Source organism: Microchirus variegatus, assembly GCF_963457635.1.
Source record: "Microchirus variegatus genome assembly, chromosome: 11".
Lineage (NCBI taxonomy): Eukaryota > Metazoa > Chordata > Actinopteri > Pleuronectiformes > Soleidae > Microchirus > Microchirus variegatus.
In genome coordinates, this window is record NC_139812.1 from 25,699,113 (window position 1) to 25,718,048 (window position 18,936).

The window sequence follows — 18,936 nt, forward strand, 5'->3', positions numbered from 1 at the left end:
AAAAAATATCTAAATGGCAATGAATAAAAAGGAAAAGACACTAACACTCTGTGTTCATCATCGGCTCTAAGGCCTCGGTCTTCTGAGAACGGCTTTCGGTCAACGTCTCATTCTCATGGTCTTCATTGTCACCATGTCCTGGAGTCAGCTGTTGTGGTGAGTGTTGACCTTTCACCTTGAAAATGTCACACTTCTCAGGAAGCAGTCCTTTGTTGAAGAGCACAGACGCCAGGTAGGAGAACAAGATGATGGCAGCAGTGGCCAACAGCATGGAGATGGTCTTCACTGGAGCGTACTGGACATAAACACCATCCTCAAGAACACATCCTGGGAAGTGGAGGACAACTGGAAGTCCTATTAATGGGATGCCACTGAGCAACCTCACCACCAATCCCACCACAAAGCCCATTACAGCTCCGTAACCATTGGTGATATTTAAGAAGAGGACGCAGACCACATGAGGGACGACTAAGATGTAGGCCACTTCACCAGAAAGGAACCAGAACAACAGAATACTCTCCTTTGCCTGGGATAGTAATGTACCAACCATACCAACTACCAAGATAGTGAACCGGATCACCCACTGAACATCTGTGTCTGATGCCTGGAGAAGACAGTGGAGAAGAAGGGCTGAAGCTTCCAAAACATCTTTAGAACTACCTTCTTTAACATCAATTCTAACTCACCTGTGGCTTCAGGATTTTCTTGTAAATGTTGACACTGACGATGGAAGCTGAAGAAACCAGACCAGAATCAGCCGTTGACATCACAGCAGCAGCCACGGCTCCAATTCCAATAATGGAGATGAAGGACGGGGTGAGGTGCTGCAAGGTGAGGGGTAGGATTAGAGCTGCTTCTCCACGTTCATATGGAGACGGGGAACCATAGGACGTCAGGTTCCAATCTGAGGACAGATGGGCACATTGTCTGTTTGAGGGAATCTAAGAGGAGCATACTGCACTAAAGAGGACCATCTCATGAAAGTCAAAGAAAATTGACCACAATCAAAAACATAACAGTGAATGCTGCGTTGATTGGACACGTTTTTGAAAAATATTTCAAAAAAGTGAATATGCACACAAAAAAACTCATTGGGTGTGCACACTGCTGCCAGTAGTACCAGCAGACCTTGCAGCCACCTCGGGAAATGTCTGTGCTAAACATGGACCATTCAAATTTCAAGACCAGGCCCCAGGCCTGTCTGTTGGTTGTATTTTAAGATGCTTAATTGGCTTTAAGGTGAGCTTCATCTCATGCTAGTGAGGTTTACCTGGTCCCTGTTGACAAAACTGGACTTATAGTTCTGATCCATCAGAGTATGAACAGACCATGTCTGGTTGATGCTGATGTTACCTACGACACTGAAGTTGGTCATCATGTTTGTAGTAGTTGGCAAACAATAGCTAGCTACTGCTCTCTAGTGGCTGATACACCCCACATGCTGCTTTTCAGATGCTTTGGTGTCATGATTGTTGCTCAGGAACATGGTTTAGCTTGTGTGCTCCATTTTCACAGCAGAACAACAAAATAGCTCTTTGTATGATTCTGTTCATGGCTAAATATTTTCAATTCAAAACTTTTCTAATGTAAGCAGGAAGTCCTTTGAGATATAAATCTCCTTTACAAGAAAACAGTTCAGGATTCAGTGAATTGTAATACGATCAAACATGAGCTCATATAGACATGAGATCCAAACCTGTAGATGCAGCAGCTGCTCCAATCAGTACAGGTGGTATTGAAAACACAGGTAAGATCAAAGCAGAGATCAAACAAATGACCTTGGCAGTCTTTAAGGAAGAAGCTGCTAACATCCTCTGGTATAGGGCCTGATATCCAAGACCTGACATCATCTGAAGAAAAATTAAACATTCACGGCTGGCGATGAACAATGTTAAGGGAGTCGCTCAAATTGTGCATAATATAGTGTCTTGATGACCAATTTTTCAACTTACAAATAATAAGAAGTCATCAATCATGATCCAGGTATTTTTTGCTTCTGGTGAACCAAGCCAGGGACCATGTAAGGTGTTGTTCATCAGAGTGTCGCTAATGTCCAAGCAGTTTGGGTTTGTCAAAACAAAGGGAACACAGAGCCACTGCAGAGACAAATGACAAACACAAATAAAAACATGCACAACATCCAACTCACGATCAAATATAGTAAAACAAACTCACCATAGTAGTGAATATAAGAACAAGCTGTATGACATCTGTGTAGGCCACAGAGTAGAAGCCTCCAAACAGTGTGTAGATGATTACGATGGTAGAAGAAATCCACACACAAACGTTGTAGGACAGGTCCATGACCACGCTCATGGTTCCTCCTGTCAGAAACAATGACTTAGTGGAATTCTGTGTGGACACAGTCTGTGTGTGCAGCATAAACACTGCAGTTTCAATTCAAGTTCCCTTAAAAGCCTGTATTTGTGTTCATTGTGTTTCAGTCACAGCGTGACGGCAGTTCCACTCCCGGCCGCCACTCTCGCTGCTGAGCTCAACTGAACTAAGAAAGGGACGAATCAGTTCATGAAGTGATCCAAGTCAGTTCGTTCACTCAAATGATTCGTTCTTTCGAACGAATCACTCATGACCGACACGACACTAACGCTATGTAGGTTTTTGCTTTTCCTTTAGGAATAGTGCCAAAATAACACCAAAGTAATGTACGGTGCAGGCTTATGATGAAATGAAGTTATGAAATATTAAATTGCAAAGAATACAATAAAAAATTCCTAGATAAAATTCTTTATTGTTCATTGAACACATGGACATGGTGCATCAACAGTTCGGAGAGCTTTCGCTAAAGGTTGACCTGTAAGTTTTAAAGTTTGTATGAAGTATCTTTGTTGAAGTAGGGCAGAAGAATTCGAAACAATATGACTTTAAGACAACAACATATTGCAGAAATCCCACGTATAACGTGAGCGTGTCTATGTGTGTGTATGTGTAATATAGCTTACCCAAACTAATAAATGCGAGGGGAATCCACAATATATCAAGCAAAACTGTGATCAAGCACATTCCACCTGTTAGCACCTTTCCGTACTTGGCATGGAAAGGATCCAGCATCGTCACACAGTTCTTTTCTCTCAGTGGCTTAGCGAACAGCAGACCACCTAGATTTAAAGATGGACAGAACACACACATCACAATCAGTCATAATAATAATTATAATAATGTTGCAGCAAAATAAAATGAATATGATTTAAAAAAAACAACTTACATATAATATAACCCATGCTGTATGCAACAAAGATGGTGGCTATTTGTATTAGTCCCATAGATGGCATGTACATAATCTCAGCCGTGCCGACAAGTGCGCCTCCTCCAAACATTGAAGCTACATCATGGATGGATGAGTGGATGATGAATCACAATTATTGACATTCAAACTGACTTGGCAGGAGATCTAATGAGCTACATGATCCTAATACATGAGATTTGTAAAAACAGACCCGGAAAGATTTAAAAAAATAAATATTTTAGGTGAATGCAATACGCTTCCGTACATTCATTCAGTTTAAAAAAAAGAAAAAAGTTTTCTTTTTTAAGAAATAATTGGATTTATGTGTAATGGTATGGTACGGTAAGGGAAGGGAGGAGCTACACCTCCCTCCCGGCAGTCAGCTGACTGCCATCCCTCCCTTGTGAAGTGGCAGTTAAATTCTAAACACGTGACCTTTTCTTTAGCTGATATTTTTTGTGTATGAACACTGTTTTGTTCAGGTTTGTTCATGTAAAACTAATGCCAGGGGCTGTAGCATTATTTGCTTATCCTGAAAACTGAAGGTGGAAGTTCTACGGATTATCTTGTTTATTACAATCATTTTCTCCACAGAACAATACATATTCTTGTTTTAAAGGGTTCTTGTCTCAAGTGCTTGAGCCCAAATAAGTTCTAATGGTGTCAGATGTGGATCCTGCAGCACTGGAGTCAGAGATACACCATTAATTCAGGGAAAAGATCCAGGCATAATTGAAAGTGTTCGATCTTAGTTGTGTATAAAGAAGACTTCATCAGTGTGAGACAAACATAAGTGTAAAACCTCATTCATTCATGATTCTCAGATTAATCTGCATTACAAGTCATTTCGTATTCAGTCTTATTACATTTGTATATAATTTAATACAAATTAAATAAAAATAAACACATTTTTTTTGTTATATCTTATCATTTCAGTTGTGTTCACCTGTGAATGTGAAGACCCCCATCACGCAGCCGATGTTCCTGTTTCCCAGCAGAGCCATGTCCATTTTACTGGCTCCAGTTTTCTTCTGTTCCCTCTTGGACTTGAAAGAGGCCCAGATACCGGTACCAAGGACCAGCAGGTAGAAAAGTGCCATCACTATCACTCCTGGAACGTTCACTGCCATGATGGACCAGCTGACTGACTTACACACCGATTGCTTTCAGACTAAATAAGGCTCGGACTGGAGAAACAGGTAAATCAAGAACGACAGAAGTGCTGGAGTACATCATTATTGTCTTGTTAAGCATGATGCAAAGAAATTTAGAAATTATTATTTATCATAAGCCAATAATTGTTTTTGCTCTTTATAAATCATAATCACAACAGAAATACCCAAATGACGCTAAGTAAAAGTTTACATACCCTGGAGGTTACTACACCAATGAGCAGCAGCTGTCTTTATGAGTTTTATTCTTCTTGCATGAGGAACAGACGGCACTTGGCATCAATTTGGAGATTAATCAGTGGCTGGACGATGGAGAGTATTTTCATCTGGCGGTCAATGAAGGTAAGAGTCTGCTTGTTATCTTTCAACACATTTTAACATACGCTAAAGATGTGTTATGAATTAAAAATAATAATGAATATGAATTCATGATCATAAAAAATGAATTTAGGTCATTACGTAGCTAACATTTTAAGTTAACATGACCACAGTAAATACTATTTGTTTTTCCTCCAGATACACCCAGTCTTGAGATGGATCATCAGGAGATTAACCATCTGTTGTTACCATGGTTTCTCTGAAGAAACACAGTGGTGCAGGCTGGGCAGAGACTGTGTCACAGCACTGTAGCGGGAAAATAGACGGAAAAGAAATGACCATGAATTCTACAATTCGTGTTTCTACTGTGACGATGAGCAAAGTGATGATACAGAGCAGCGGCTGGTACAAGTGTGTTCAGGGGGAACTACAGATGCCGGTGCACATCACGGTCACTGAGAGACCTGTAACAAGTAAGTCACTATAAACATACCATTTTGGGTGGTGTTTACTTTATGTCTTTGTGATCTTTTGAGACTATTTGTTCTTTTTTCATTGTCATCACGTTGTCATTTGAACAAGTGTGTAGAAAACTTATCGTCACACGAATCTGTGTTTGTTCCTGTGCTCTGGAAGAGTAGCTTGGGGGGGGGGGGGGGGAGTATGAAATAAGGGGCTTGGACTTTTGAATTCAAAATGTAACCTGCTCCAACAGTTTTCCCAGGATCTCCAACCCTCCATACCCTGGTATATATACAGTACTATATTGGTACCATGTCATGGCAAAATCTTAGTTAGTTAGTTCTTAGTAAGTCCATTTATGTTTTTGTGATAAAAGTACTCTTCATGACTTAATGCAAATAAGTTTACATACTCTGGCCAAATTTTTCCCCAGAGAATGTTTGGTCGTATTTCAGAGAATATGAACGCTAATACATACACTTGTCATTTATCATAAGCCAATAATTGTGTTTGCTCTTTATAAATCATAATGACAACAAAAATTACCCAAATGACGCTGAGTAAAAGTTTACATACCCTGGAGGTTACTACACCAATGAGCAGCAGCTGTCTTTGTGAGTTTTATTCTTCTTGCATGAGGAACAGACGGCACAGGGCATCAATTTAGCAAAGGAAATGTCTAAAATCTCAATATTTAACAGAGGAGTTTGGTGTATTTATCGATTGGTCTGGGAATTTGCTGATACCAGGTACAGAGAAGAACACTAGAACCACAGGCACTGTCTGACATTCACTGAACTGAAATACGGCTTGTGATTTCGGCTCACGATTGTTTTTTCAGGATTTTCAAGTCTTTTCAACTGATCTACACTTTGGCATAATTTGATTTGATTCTTGTGTCGGACGTCACGCTCATGACTCTTCCAGTGACCACATTCTCTTACCAATCAGTTGCCGGCAGTCTGTTGACGTCACATTTTAGTTTTGGCTTGCTTGGAACCTCGCCAGAGCAGGTACCAAAAGACGCTATGCAAGAAAAAGCAAAAAAAACTGAGTAGAGTCGAACCGAGTCAAGTCGTGCGAGAACTGTAGAACTGAAAAGCTAATATGAAACTAGTTAGCACTAAAAATTACTGCATCACATAAATCTAACCAACTGAACTCAATATGGCACGCACAGTGTGAATCTGTGTTAGGATGCTGCAGGCCTCGTTGTCACTGTCACTATAGATGACATGACCATGGCTTCCAGTTCCTCTGCAGAAAACCTTCGAGTTATTTTTGGCCATATCCTTTTACTCATGCATGAAACTAATTTTCCGGAACAGCCTTCTTCTACCTGTGAAATGGACTCGAGACAGAATAATAGAAGTTTCTACTTTTAGTAGTTTATTTGAGCATCTACAGCAGTTTTATATGAAACAAACAAAACTAATTCACGACTTTTATGCCAAGTGTTTCTGTTGGGTCTGAAAAAAACAAACAAAAAAAATATCTAAATGGCAATGAATAAAAAGGAAAAGACACTAACACTCTGTGTTCATCATCGGCTCTAAGGCCTCGGTCTTCTGAGAACGGCTTTCGGTCAACGTCTCATTCTCATGGTCTTCATTGTCACCATGTCCTGGAGTCAGCTGTTGTGGTGAGTGTTGACCTTTCACCTTGAAAATGTCACACTTCTCAGGAAGCAGTCCTTTGTTGAAGAGCACAGACGCCAGGTAGGAGAACAAGATGATGGCAGCAGTGGCCAACAGCATGGAGATGGTCTTCACTGGAGCGTACTGGACATAAACACCATCCTCAAGAACACATCCTGGGAAGTGGAGGACAACTGGAATTCCTATTAATGGGATGCCACTGAGCAACCTCACCACCAATCCCACCACAAAGCCCATTACAGCTCCGTAACCATTGGTGATATTTAAGAAGAGGACGCAGACCACATGAGGGACGACTAAGATGTAGGCCACTTCACCAGCAAGGAACCAGAACAACAGAATACTCTCCTTTGCCTGGGATAGTAATGTACCAACCATACCAACTACCAAGATAGTGAACCGGATCACCCACTGAACATCTGTGTCTGATGCCTGGAGAAGACAGTGGAGAAGAAGGGCTGAAGCTTCCAAAACATCTTTAGAACTACCTTCTTTAACATTAATTCTAACTCACCTGTGGCTTCAGGATGTTCTTGTAAATGTTGACACTGACGATGGAAGCTGAAGAAACCAGAACAGAATCAGCCGTTGACATCACAGAAGCAGCCACGGCTCCAATTCCAATAATGGAGATGAAGGACGGGGTGAGGTGCTGCAAGGTGAGGGGTAGGATTAGAGCTGCTTCTCCACGTTCATATGGAGACGGGGAACCGTAGGACGTCAGGTTCCAATCTGAGGACAGATGGGCACATTGTCTGTTTGAGGGAATCTAAGAGGAGCATACTGCACTAAAGTGGACCATCTCATGAAAGTCAAAGAAAATTGACCACAATCAAAAACATAACAGTGAATGCTGCGTTGATTGGACACGTTTTTGAAAAATATTTCAAAAAAGTTCATATGCACACAAAAAAACTCATTGGGTGTGCACACTCTGCTGCCAGTAGTACCAGCAGACCTTGCAGCCACCTCGGGAAATGTCTGTGCTAAACATGGACCATTCAAATTTCAAGACCAGGCCCCAGGCCTGTCTGTTGGTTGTATTTTAAGATGCTTAATTGGCTTTAAGGTGAGCTTCATCTCATGCTAGTGAGGTTTACCTGGTCCCTGTTGACAATACTGGACTTATAGTTCTGATCCATCAGAGTATGAACAGACCATGTCTGGTTGATGCTGATGTTACCTACGACACTGAAGTTGGTCAATCATGTTTGTAGTAGTTGGCAAACAATAGCTAGCTACTGCTCTCTAGTGGCTGATACACCCCACATGCTGCTTTTCAGATGCTTTGGTGTCATGATTGTTGCTCAGGAAGATGGTTTAGCTTGTGTCCTCCATTTTCACAGCAGAAAAACAAAATAGCTCTTTGTATGATTCTGTTCATGGCTAAATATTTTCAATTCAAAACTTTTCTAATGTAAGCAGGAAGTCCTTTGAGATATAAATCTCCTTTACAAGAAAACAGTTCAGGATTCAGTGAATTGTAATACGATCAAACATGAGCTCATATAGACATGAGATCCAAACCTGTAGATGCAGCAGCTGCTCCAATCAGTACAGGTGGTATTGAAAACACAGGTAAGATCAAAGCAGAGATCAAACAAATGACCTTGGCAGTCTTTAAGGAAGAAGCTGCTAACATCCTCTGGTATAGGGACTGATATCCAAGACCTGACATCATCTGAAGAAAAATTAAACATTCACGGCTGGCGATGAACAATGTTAAGGGAGTCGCTCAAATTGTGCATAATACAGTGTCTCGATGACCAATTTTTCAACCTACAAATAATAAGAAGTCATCAATCATGATCCAGGTATTTTTTGCTTCTGGTGAACCAAGCCAGGGACCATGTAAGGTGTTGTTCATCAGAGTGTCGCTAATGTCCAAGCAGTTTGGGTTTGTCAAAACAAAGGGAACACAGAGCCACTGCAGAGACAAATGACAACACAAATAAAAACATGCACAACATCCAACTCACAATCAAATATAGTAAAACAAACTCACCATAGTAGTGAATATAAGAACAAGCTGTATGACATCTGTGTAGGCCACAGAGTAGAAGCCTCCAAACAGTGTGTAGATGATTACGATGGTAGAAGAAATCCACACACAAACGTTGTAGGACAGGTCCATGACCACGCTCATGGTTCCTCCTGTCAGAAACAATGACTTAGTGGAATTCTGTGTGGACACAGTCCTGTATTTGTGTTCATTGTGTTTCAGTCACTGCGTTAAAAGTCCAATTTTAGTCGGACTAAGACAATAGTGTGGTTTTCTGAGTTTCCTGTAAACATGCAAGTCACAGTAAAGTCAAACTATTCTTGGTTGGACTAAAGCTGTGTTTCCACCAAGTGGAACAGTTCGGTACGCTATGCAGTCATGGGATCGGCAGTTCATTTGAGTGTACTGAATCACTTGAATCAGTTTATTAAAATGATTCGTTCAAAAGATTTGTTCACCGAATCGTTCAGTGCTAAGCAGGAACCCAGTGCCCTGCTACGTGACTCACCTCCTCCCTGAGTGCAGTACGTTCGCGCCGCGGGTCAGTGAGTGAGTGACAGCGCGGACGAGATTCACGTCCTCAGCCACAGTTCACCAGCTCTCTGTGTGTCAGTTCGTTCGCGAATCATGGGTGAATCTGTGACTGACAGCCCGAACGAATCACAGCAGCACGGCAGACACAGTTCTTCTTACTAGTCACTCCCTCCCCGCTCAGCGCACGTTGGCTGGCGTCGTTTGCCGAAGATTCATGAGATAGTGACGCGTCGGCGAACGACTTCACGAGTGATTCACAGAACGCGGCAGTTCCACTCCCGGCCGCCACGCTCGCTGCTGAGCTCAACTGAACTAAGAAAGGGACGAATCAGTTCATGAAGTGATCCCAGTCAGTTCGTTCACTCAAATGATTCGTTCTTTCGAACGAATCACTCATGACCGACACGACACTAACGCTATGTAGGTTTGCTTTTCCTTTAGGAATAGTGCCAAAATAACACCAAAGTAATGTACGGTGCAGGCTTATGATGAAATGAAGTTATGAAATATTAAATTGCAAAGAATACAATAAAAAATTCCTAGATAAAATTCTTTATTGTTCATTGAACACATGGACATGGTGCATCAACAGTTCGGAGAGCTTTCGCTAAAGGTTGACCTGTAAGTTTTAAAGTTTGTATGAAGTATCTTTGTTGAAGTAGGGCAGAAGAATTCAAAACAATATGGCTTTAAGACAACAACATATTGCAGAAATCCCACGTATAACGTGAGCGTGTCTATGTGTGTGTATGTGTAATATAGCTTACCCAAACTAATAAATGCGAGGGGAATCCACAATATATCAAGCAAAACTGTGATCAAGCACATTCCACCTGTTAGCACCTTTCCGTACTTGGCATGGAAAGGATCCAGCATCGTCACACAGTTCTTTTCTCTCAGTGGCTTAGCGAACAGCAGACCACCTAGATTTAAAGATGGACAGAACACACACATCACAATCAGTCATAATAATAATTATAATAATGTTGCAGCAAAATAAAATGAATATGATTTTTTTTAAAAACAAAAAACTTACATATAATATAACCCATGCTGTATGCAACAAAGATGGTGGCTATTTGTATTAGTCCCATAGATGGCGTGTACATAATCTCAGCCGTGCCGACAAGTTCGCCTCCTCCAAACATTGAAGCTACATCATGGATGGATGAGTGGATGATGAATCACAATGATTGACATTCAAACTGACTTGGCAGGAGATCTAATGAGCTACATGATCCTAATACATGAGATTTGTAAAAACAGACCCGGAAAGATTTAAAAAAAAAAAATATTTTAGGTGAATGCAATATGCTTCCGTACATTCATTCAGTTTAAAAAAAAGAAAAAGTTTTCTTTTTTAAGAAATAATTGGATTTATGTGTAATGGTATGGTACGGTAAGGGAAGGGAGGAGCTACACCTCCCTCCCAGCAGTCAGCTGACTGCCATCCCTCCCTTGTGAAGTGGCAGTTAAATTCTAAACACGTGACCTTTTCTTTGCCTGATATTTTTTATTTTGTGTAACACTGTTTTGTTCAGGTTTGTTCATGTAAAACTAATGCCAGGGGCTGTAGCATTATTTGCTTATCCTGAAACTGAAGGTGGAAGTTCTACGGATTCTCTTGTTTATTACAATCATTTTCTCCAAAGAACAATACATATTCTTGTTTTAAAGGGTTCTTGTCTCGAGTGCTTGAGCCCAAATAAGTTCTAATGGTGTCAGATGTGGATCCTGCAGCACTGGAGTCAGAGATACACAGGGAAAAGATCCAGGCATAATTGAAAGTTTTCGATCTTAGTTGTGTATAAAGAAGACTTCATCAGTGTGAGACAAACGTAAGTGTAAAACCTCATTCATTCATGATTCTCAGATTAATCTGCATTACAAGTCATTTCGTATTCAGTCTTATTACATTTGTATATAATTTTATACAAATTAAATAAAAATAAACACATTTTTTTTGTTATATCTTATCATTTCAGTTGTGTTCACCTGTGAATGTGAAGACCCCCATCACGCAGCCGATGTTCCGGTTTCCCAGCAGAGCCATGTCCATTTTACTGGCTCCAGTTTTCTTTTGTTCCTTCCTGGACTTGAAAGAGGCCCAGATACCGGTACCAAGGACCAGCAGGTAGAAAAGTGCCATCACTATCACTCCTGGAACGTTCACTGCCATGATGGACCAGCTGACTGACTTCCACACCGATCGCTTTCAGACTAAGTAAGACTCTGACTGGAGAAACAGGTAAATCAACAACAACAGAAGTGCTGGAGTACATAATTATTGTCTCATGCAAAATAAGCACGATGCAAAGAAATAAATGAATTATGCAGATGTAGGGGGAAAAATATCACATCACGGCCTATTGGACACATTGTTATTTCTTGTTTATTAAAAAAAAAGAACGCCACATTTGGAAATCCGCTAGTTTGTTAAAGGTGGGGTGGGGAACTTATCGTCACCTGTGCTCTGAAGGCGTAGCTTCGGGGGGAAGTATGAAGTACAGGGCTTGAACTTTGGAATGTAAAATGTAACCTGCTCCGATCTCCAACCCTCCATACCCTGGTAGATACAGTAGAATATTGGTATTATGTCATGGCAAAATCTTAGTTAGTTAGTTCTTAGTATGTCCATTTATGTATTGGTTTACATTCTCTGGCCAAAATTTGGCCAGAGAATGTCAATATTTAGCAGAGGAGTCTGATGTATTTAATGATTCATCTGGGAATCTTATACATAATCAGTATATCCTGCGATTTTCGTGACACTCGAATATTTTGTGTTATTATTACATTACATTACATGTCATTTAGCAGACACTTTTATCCAAAGCGACTTACAATAAAACTTACAAAGTGCATTTCAACATTTTGGTACAAACAAGAGCGAGAAGTAAGTAAGTGTTTCAAATATGCCAAACGATAGGTTGCTAGGAATCTTCACTGTAACTATCAAAGATCTGACCGTTCAAAACACTACTTGTGAGTAACTCTGCTCTATACCACCAATCATGACATTTCCATGGCCGGTTCCACTGCAAGGAACCTTGGAGTTATTTTTGACCATATCCTTTTACTCATGCATGAAACGAATTTTTCCGGAACAGCCTTCTTCTACCTGTGAAATGGACTCGAGACAGAATAACAGACACTTCTACTTTTAGTAGTTTATTTGAGCATCTGCAGCAGTTTTATATGAAACAAACAAAACTAAATTACGACTTTTTCTGCTGGGTCTGAATAAAACTACAAAAAACTAATTGACCAATAAGTAAAAAGGAAAAAAAAAAGGTAAACATGAACTTTGCTTAAAATATTAAGTTGGAACTCGTGTGCGTGTGAACTGTCAGGGACATGAACTTTGCTTGAAATATTAAGTCTGAACTTATGTGCGTGTGATCTGTCAGAGACACTAACACGCTGTGTTCATCATCGGCTCTAAGGCCTCGGTCTTCTGAGAACGGCTTTCGGTCAACGTCTCATTCTCATGGTCTTCATTGTCACCATGTCCTGGAGTCAGCTGTTGTGGTGAGTGTTGACCTTTCACCTTGAAAATGTCACACTTCTCAGAAAGCAGTCCTTTGTTGAAGAGCACAGATGCAAGGTAGGAGAACAAGATGATGGCAGCAGTGGCCAACAGCATGGAGATGGTCTTCACTGGAGCGTACTGGACATAAACACCATCCTCAAGAACACATCCTGGGAAGTGGAGGATAACTGGAAGTCCTATTGATGGGATGCCACTGAGCAACCTCACCACCAATCCCACCACAAAGCCCATTACAGCTCCGTAACCATTGGCGATATTTAAGAAGATGACGCAGACCACTTGAGGGAAGACTAAGATGTAGGCCACTTCACCAGCAAGGAACCAGAACAACAGTATACTCTCCTTTGCCTGGGATAGTAATGTACCAACCATACCAACTACCAAGATAGTGAACCGGATCACCCACTGAACATCTGTGTCTGATGCCTGGAGAAGACAGTGGAGAAGAAGGGCTGAAGAGCTTGCAAACATCTTTATAACTACCCTTCTTTAACATCAATTCTAACTCACCTGTGGCTTCAGGATTTTCTTGTAAAGGTTGACACTGACGATGGAAGCTGAAGAAATCATAACAGAATCAGCCGTTGACATCACAGCAGCAGCCACGGCTCCAATTCCAATAATGGAGATGAAGGACGGGGTGAGGTGCTGCAAGGTGAGGGGTAGGATTAGAGCTGCTTCTCCACGTTCATATGGAGATGGGGAACCATAGGACGTCAGGTTCCAATCTGAGGACAGATGGGCACATTGTCTGTTTTAGTGAATCTAAGAGGAGCATACTGCACTAAAGAGGACCATCTCATGATGGTTTCGCTTGTGTCCTCCATTTTGACAGCAAAACAACAAAATAGCACGCTTACTTTGGTAACTGTCTGAAATTCCTTAGTATAAAAGCAGGAAGTCCTTTGAGATATACATTTCAGGGTGATTGTAATACGATCAAGCACAAGCTCATACAGACATGAGATTTCATCCGAACCTGTAGATGCAGCAGCTGCTCCAATCAGTACAGATGGTATTGAAAACACGGGTATGATGAAAGCAGAGATCAAACTTGTGACCTTGGCAGTCTTTAAGGACGAAGCTGCTAACATCCTCTGGTAGATACACTGATATCCAAGACCCGACATCATCTGAAGAAAAATTAAACATTCACTTTATTTTATGACAGTGTGGAATCTACCTTGACCACAAAAAAATGGCTACAATAGTCTGTCTACAACTTTAACTTCAAATTTAGCGGCCACACCATAAACATTGTTTATCACCAGCCAGTAGCAGCTGGTGATAAACAACGTTAAGGGAGCCGCTCAAATTTGTGCATGATGCAGTGTCTTGATGACCAATATTTCAACTTACGAAGAATAAGAAGTCATCAATCATGATCCAGGTATTTTTTGCTTCTGGTGAACCAAGCCAGGGACCATGTAAGGTGTTGTTCATCAGAGTGTTGCTAATGTCCAAGCAGTTTGGGTTTGTCAAAACAAAGGGAACACAGAGCCACTGCAGAGACAAATGAAATGAAAACACAAATAAAGACACACACAACATCCAGCTCACAATCAAATATAGTAAAACACACTCACCATACTAGTGAATATAAGAACAAGCTGTATGACATCTGTGTAGGCCACAGAGTAGAAGCCTCCAAACAGTGTGTAGATGATTACGATGGTAGAAGAAGTCCACACACAAACGTTGTAGGACAGGTCCGTGATCACGCTCATGGTTCCTCCTGTCAGAAACACTGACTTAGTGGAATTCTGTGTGGACACAGTCTGTGTGTGCAGCATAAACACTGCAGTTTCAATTCAAGTTCCTTTAAAAGCCTGTTTTTGTGTTCATTGTGTTTCAGTCACAAAAGTCAAATTTTAGTCAGACCAAGAATAGTGTGGTTTTCTGAGTTTCCTGTGAACATGCAAGTCACAGTAAAGTCAAACTATTCTTGGTTGGACTAAAGCCGTGTTTCCACCAAGAGGAACAGTTCGGTACGCTATGTAGGTTGTTGCATTTCCATTAGGAATAGTACCAATATAACTGTCCCCAACGGTTACAATTTTTGGTTCCCTTCCCTTGCGGTACCAAAGTAACGCTAGTGCAAGTGCTGTCCCGATTCTCAGAAAGATTCAGTTGAGGGCCTGGTTTAAGGGCTGTATCGCCCTCAATATTGAGATTTTCCGAGACCACCCTTGGGAGCCAGGGCTACCCAGAATGCATTGCGTGTTTTCACATAACAAAGATGGCGCCGAAAGAAGCGAAACGAGTACGCTACAAATTAAGTATTTTCTTTGTTAATAGAGATATAAAAATTATAAAAAAAATATATTTATTCTACGATCTTTTGTCAATAGCCGGCCGGTGCGGACAAGCGATCGTTTGCTATGGTTTACTTTTCAATAAGTCGTGGTGTGTGGTAACTGTCAGCTGAATATGTCCGTGGTTGTGGTATTTGTATGAGTATCATCTTATAACTAACTGACAACCTAAAAACTTGACTGACAAACGGATCCTAATAAATAATCCTGACGTAAATGCATTCTTCCTCTTTTTTGGACGCAGCTTTCGCGTTATTCTGCCCCCTACAGTCTGAAGACGTATCTGCATTTAAGGGGTGTCCCATTTCTAAGTGACAAAATAACCCTCAACACTTGGTTTTGAGGGCCAGTTAAGATTAAGGGTTGAGCTTGAGCATCAAGCATCAACAGTTTGGAGAGCTTTCACTAAAGGTTGACCTGTAAGTGTCTTTGTTGAATTAGGGCAGAAGGATTAAAAACGATAGGACAACAACATATTTCAGTAATGCCATGAATAACGTGGTTGTGTGTTTGTGTAACGTATCTTACCCAAACCAATAAATCCAAGGGGAATCCACAATATATCAAGCAAGACTGTGATCAAGCACATTCCACCTGTTAGCACATTTCCGTACTTGGCATGGAAAGGATCCATCACTGTCACACAGTTCTTTTCTCTCAGTGGCTTAGCGAACAGCAGACCACCTAGATTTAAAGATGGACAGAACACACACATCACAATCAATAACTACAATAATAATTATTATTTTAATAATTTTGCAGTAAAATAAATATGAATTTTAATAAAAAACTCACATATAATATAACTCAGGCCGTATGCAACATCGATGGTGGCTATTTGTATTAGTCCCATAGATGGCGTGTACACAATCTCAGCCGTGCCAACAAATGCGCCTCCTCCAGCCATTGTAGCTACGTCATGGATCAACGTTGTTTGAGTGGATGATGAATCAATCAATGAATGACATTCAAAGCAATATATATCTCATTCACGGAAGCATATTGCATTCACCTAAAATAATTAATATTAAATAAAAAGGCAAGACAAGAATATTTTTTGCGTCTGTTTTAACACGATTTTTGTGAAGAAATCAGTTTTTTTTTTTTTTTTGAGTGAATGAGATAGCGGAGAAGCTTCTCGTCTTCACCGCTAAATTGAATAAGAAGATGTCCCAGTTGTTCATTTTAATCCAGATTTACTATGCTTTGGGTTCGAGACATTGGGAGATTCTCCCAGTTGTTATTGGCTTTTCGACTCAGCTCAGGACTTTGCGGTTGTTCAAACGGAAAGAACACTTGGATCTGCTGGAGATTGCAATGGTCAGGCAGGAGGGCTCGTGTGCTACATGATCCTCGTGGAGTTTCTTGTCTACGTTAGCGTATTGCAACCAAAATAACCAGCCCCAACCTTTCCATTTTTCAGTAACCTTCCCTGAGAGTACCAGAGTATAATGATACGGTAAGGGAAGGGAGGAGCTACACCTCCCTCCCAGACAGTCAGCTGACTACCGTCACTCCCTTGTGTGACCTTTTCTTTGCTTAAAGGTGAAGTAAGTAGTTTATAGTGACATCTAGAGGAGAGGCTGAAATTTACAACAACGAACTGCTCCTCTGCTCACCCCCTCCCTTCCCTGAGCGCTACGGTACCCTCAGCCGGTCAAATACGTGTGGTCCCCCATTCTAAACGCGTAAAAAGATCCGCTCTCAGCCTCGTCTCGGCGCTCGTTTTGTTCTCTCGGGTTTGTCCTTACAGGCTCCTGTAGAAACATGGCGTCGTGGCAATGCCACAGCGGCCCGTGACCATGTTATTTTACATGACTTTTTTTAAGCACTACGGAAATGAAACAAAGAATGTTATACAGCGACTAGACAATGCAGGAGCACATAATATGTATACAAAAGTGGATTTTGGGTCATATAAACCCATAAATACTACGCAGTTTCCCTTTAAGGATATTTTTTTTATCCTGTTTTGTGTGTGAACCCACTTTTGTTTGTTCAGGTTAAACACATGCCACGGGCCGTGGCGTTATTTGCTTATCCTAAGTAACACATGAAGACTGATGTTGAAATGCTGTGGAATCCCCAAAGTGATTATTTCCTCCAAAAAACAATACACATTCTCATTTTAAAGGGTTCTTGTCTTGAGTGCTTGAGCCCTCATAAGTTCTAATGGTGTCAGATGTGGATCCTGCAGCACTGGAGTCACAGATACACTAATTAATTCAGGAAAAAGAGCCAAACATTTGTGAAAGTTTACAGAATTTGATGTCAGTTGTGTATAAAGAAGACTTCATCAGTGTGAGACAAACGTAAGTGTAAAACCCTCATTCATTCATGATTCTCACCGGTATCTTTGTCACTTCAGTCTTGCACATTTTAATCTGGTTTACAGGTTACCTTTTTTTTTGTTAAAGTAATTTTTGCAGTCTTATTTAATTTGTTTATCATTTTCTAAATTTCAGTTGTGCTCACCTGTCAGCGTGAAGACCCCCATCACGCAGCCGATGTTCCTGCCTCCCAGCAGAGCCATGTCCATTTTACTGGCTCCAGTTTTCTTCTGTTCCCTCTTGGACTTGAAAGAGGCCCAGATACCGGTACCAAGGACCAGCAGGTAGAAAAGTGCCATCACTATCACTCCTGGAACGTTCACTGCCATGATGGACCAGCTGACTGACTTACACACGATCACTTTCAGACTAAATATGACTCTGACTGGAGAAACAGGAAAATCAAGAACGACAGAGTATATCATTATTGTCTCATGCACAATAAGCGCAATGTGAATACATGATGAACAGCACGGCACAGGGCATCAAGGCTCTCTGAGCAGGAGTCAGTGTTAACCCTAGGGTTAGGGTTAGGGTTATCATTTTGCTTGTAGTCATGAGGGGGTCATACCTATGTTCCCCGGGTCCTATGTTCCCCGATTGGGGAGCATCGGACCTTTTTTTTTAAAAAAAGGGTCCGATGTTCCCCGTTTTTCCCAAAAAAGGTTCTATGTTCCCCACTTTGTGGAAGCCTGGGTGTGGAGCTCCAAGGTAAAGGGTAAGGGTAAGGGTTAGGGTTAGGGTAAGGGTTAGGGTTAGGGTTAGGGTTAGAGAGAGAGAGTGAGAGAGGGAGTTTCCCGGTTTGTTCACGACCGGCAACAGCGGGGAACATAGGACCTTTTTTCTAAAAAAGGGTCCTATGTTCCCCGGTCACATACAAAGTGGGGAACATAGGACCCTTTGGGTGAACAGCGGGGAACATAGGACCCTTTTTTAGAGAAAGGGTCCTATGTTCCCCGGTCACATACAAAGCGGAGTACATAGGACCCCGGGAACATAGATACGTCATGAGCGCGACGTCCGACACAATAATCAAAGCAAACAATATCAAACTGTAAACCAGTTAACAAAGACTTAAAAAAATATATCCTGAAAAGGTGTGTTAATCGTCAACATTTACCAAAGGAAATGTCTAAAGTCTCAATATTTAACAGAGGAGTCTGGTGTATTTAGTGACTGGTCTGGGAATCTGCTGATACCAGGTACAGAGAAGAACATTCAAACCTTGGAAGGAAACGTTATGTTACGTTTCCATTATCGTCTAATATTTTCTGTTACGTTAAATGGCAACAACCATGTAACTAATACGCGCAATGTATTCTTCATTCAGACCTCAGTGTTGTCTCAA

At 41.1% G+C, this 18,936-nt stretch overlaps 3 protein-coding genes across 3 annotated transcripts; all 3 read right to left on the minus strand.

Moving 5' to 3' along the window:
* Positions 1-40: 40 nt before the first annotated feature.
* On the minus strand, positions 41-4,374 carry LOC310933896 (high-affinity choline transporter 1-like; the record flags this gene model as incomplete). Its single annotated transcript, XM_083897466.1, has 7 exons — positions 41-604; positions 687-904; positions 1,697-1,850; positions 1,953-2,096; positions 2,176-2,324; positions 3,027-3,116; positions 4,191-4,374. 7 exons carry the CDS (start codon positions 4,372-4,374, stop codon positions 41-43), a joined length of 1,503 nt encoding a protein of 500 aa, XP_083753592.1.
* A 2,348-nt stretch (positions 4,375-6,722) lies between these two features.
* LOC310933897 (high-affinity choline transporter 1-like) lies at positions 6,723-11,569 on the minus strand (the record flags this gene model as incomplete). The annotated part of the gene is made up of 7 exons (XM_083897467.1): positions 6,723-7,286; positions 7,369-7,586; positions 8,382-8,535; positions 8,638-8,781; positions 8,860-9,008; positions 10,224-10,313; positions 11,386-11,569. 7 exons carry the CDS (start codon positions 11,567-11,569, stop codon positions 6,723-6,725), a joined length of 1,503 nt encoding a protein of 500 aa, XP_083753593.1.
* Positions 11,570-12,805: 1,236 nt separating this feature from the next.
* Positions 12,806-17,917, minus strand: LOC310933898 (high-affinity choline transporter 1-like; the record flags this gene model as incomplete). The annotated part of the gene is made up of 8 exons (XM_083897468.1): positions 12,806-13,369; positions 13,454-13,671; positions 13,923-14,076; positions 14,303-14,446; positions 14,530-14,678; positions 15,853-15,942; positions 16,054-16,170; positions 17,734-17,917. The coding sequence occupies 8 exons, from the start codon at positions 17,915-17,917 to the stop codon at positions 12,806-12,808; spliced, it is 1,620 nt and encodes a 539-aa protein (XP_083753594.1).
* Positions 17,918-18,936: the final 1,019 nt, after the last annotated feature.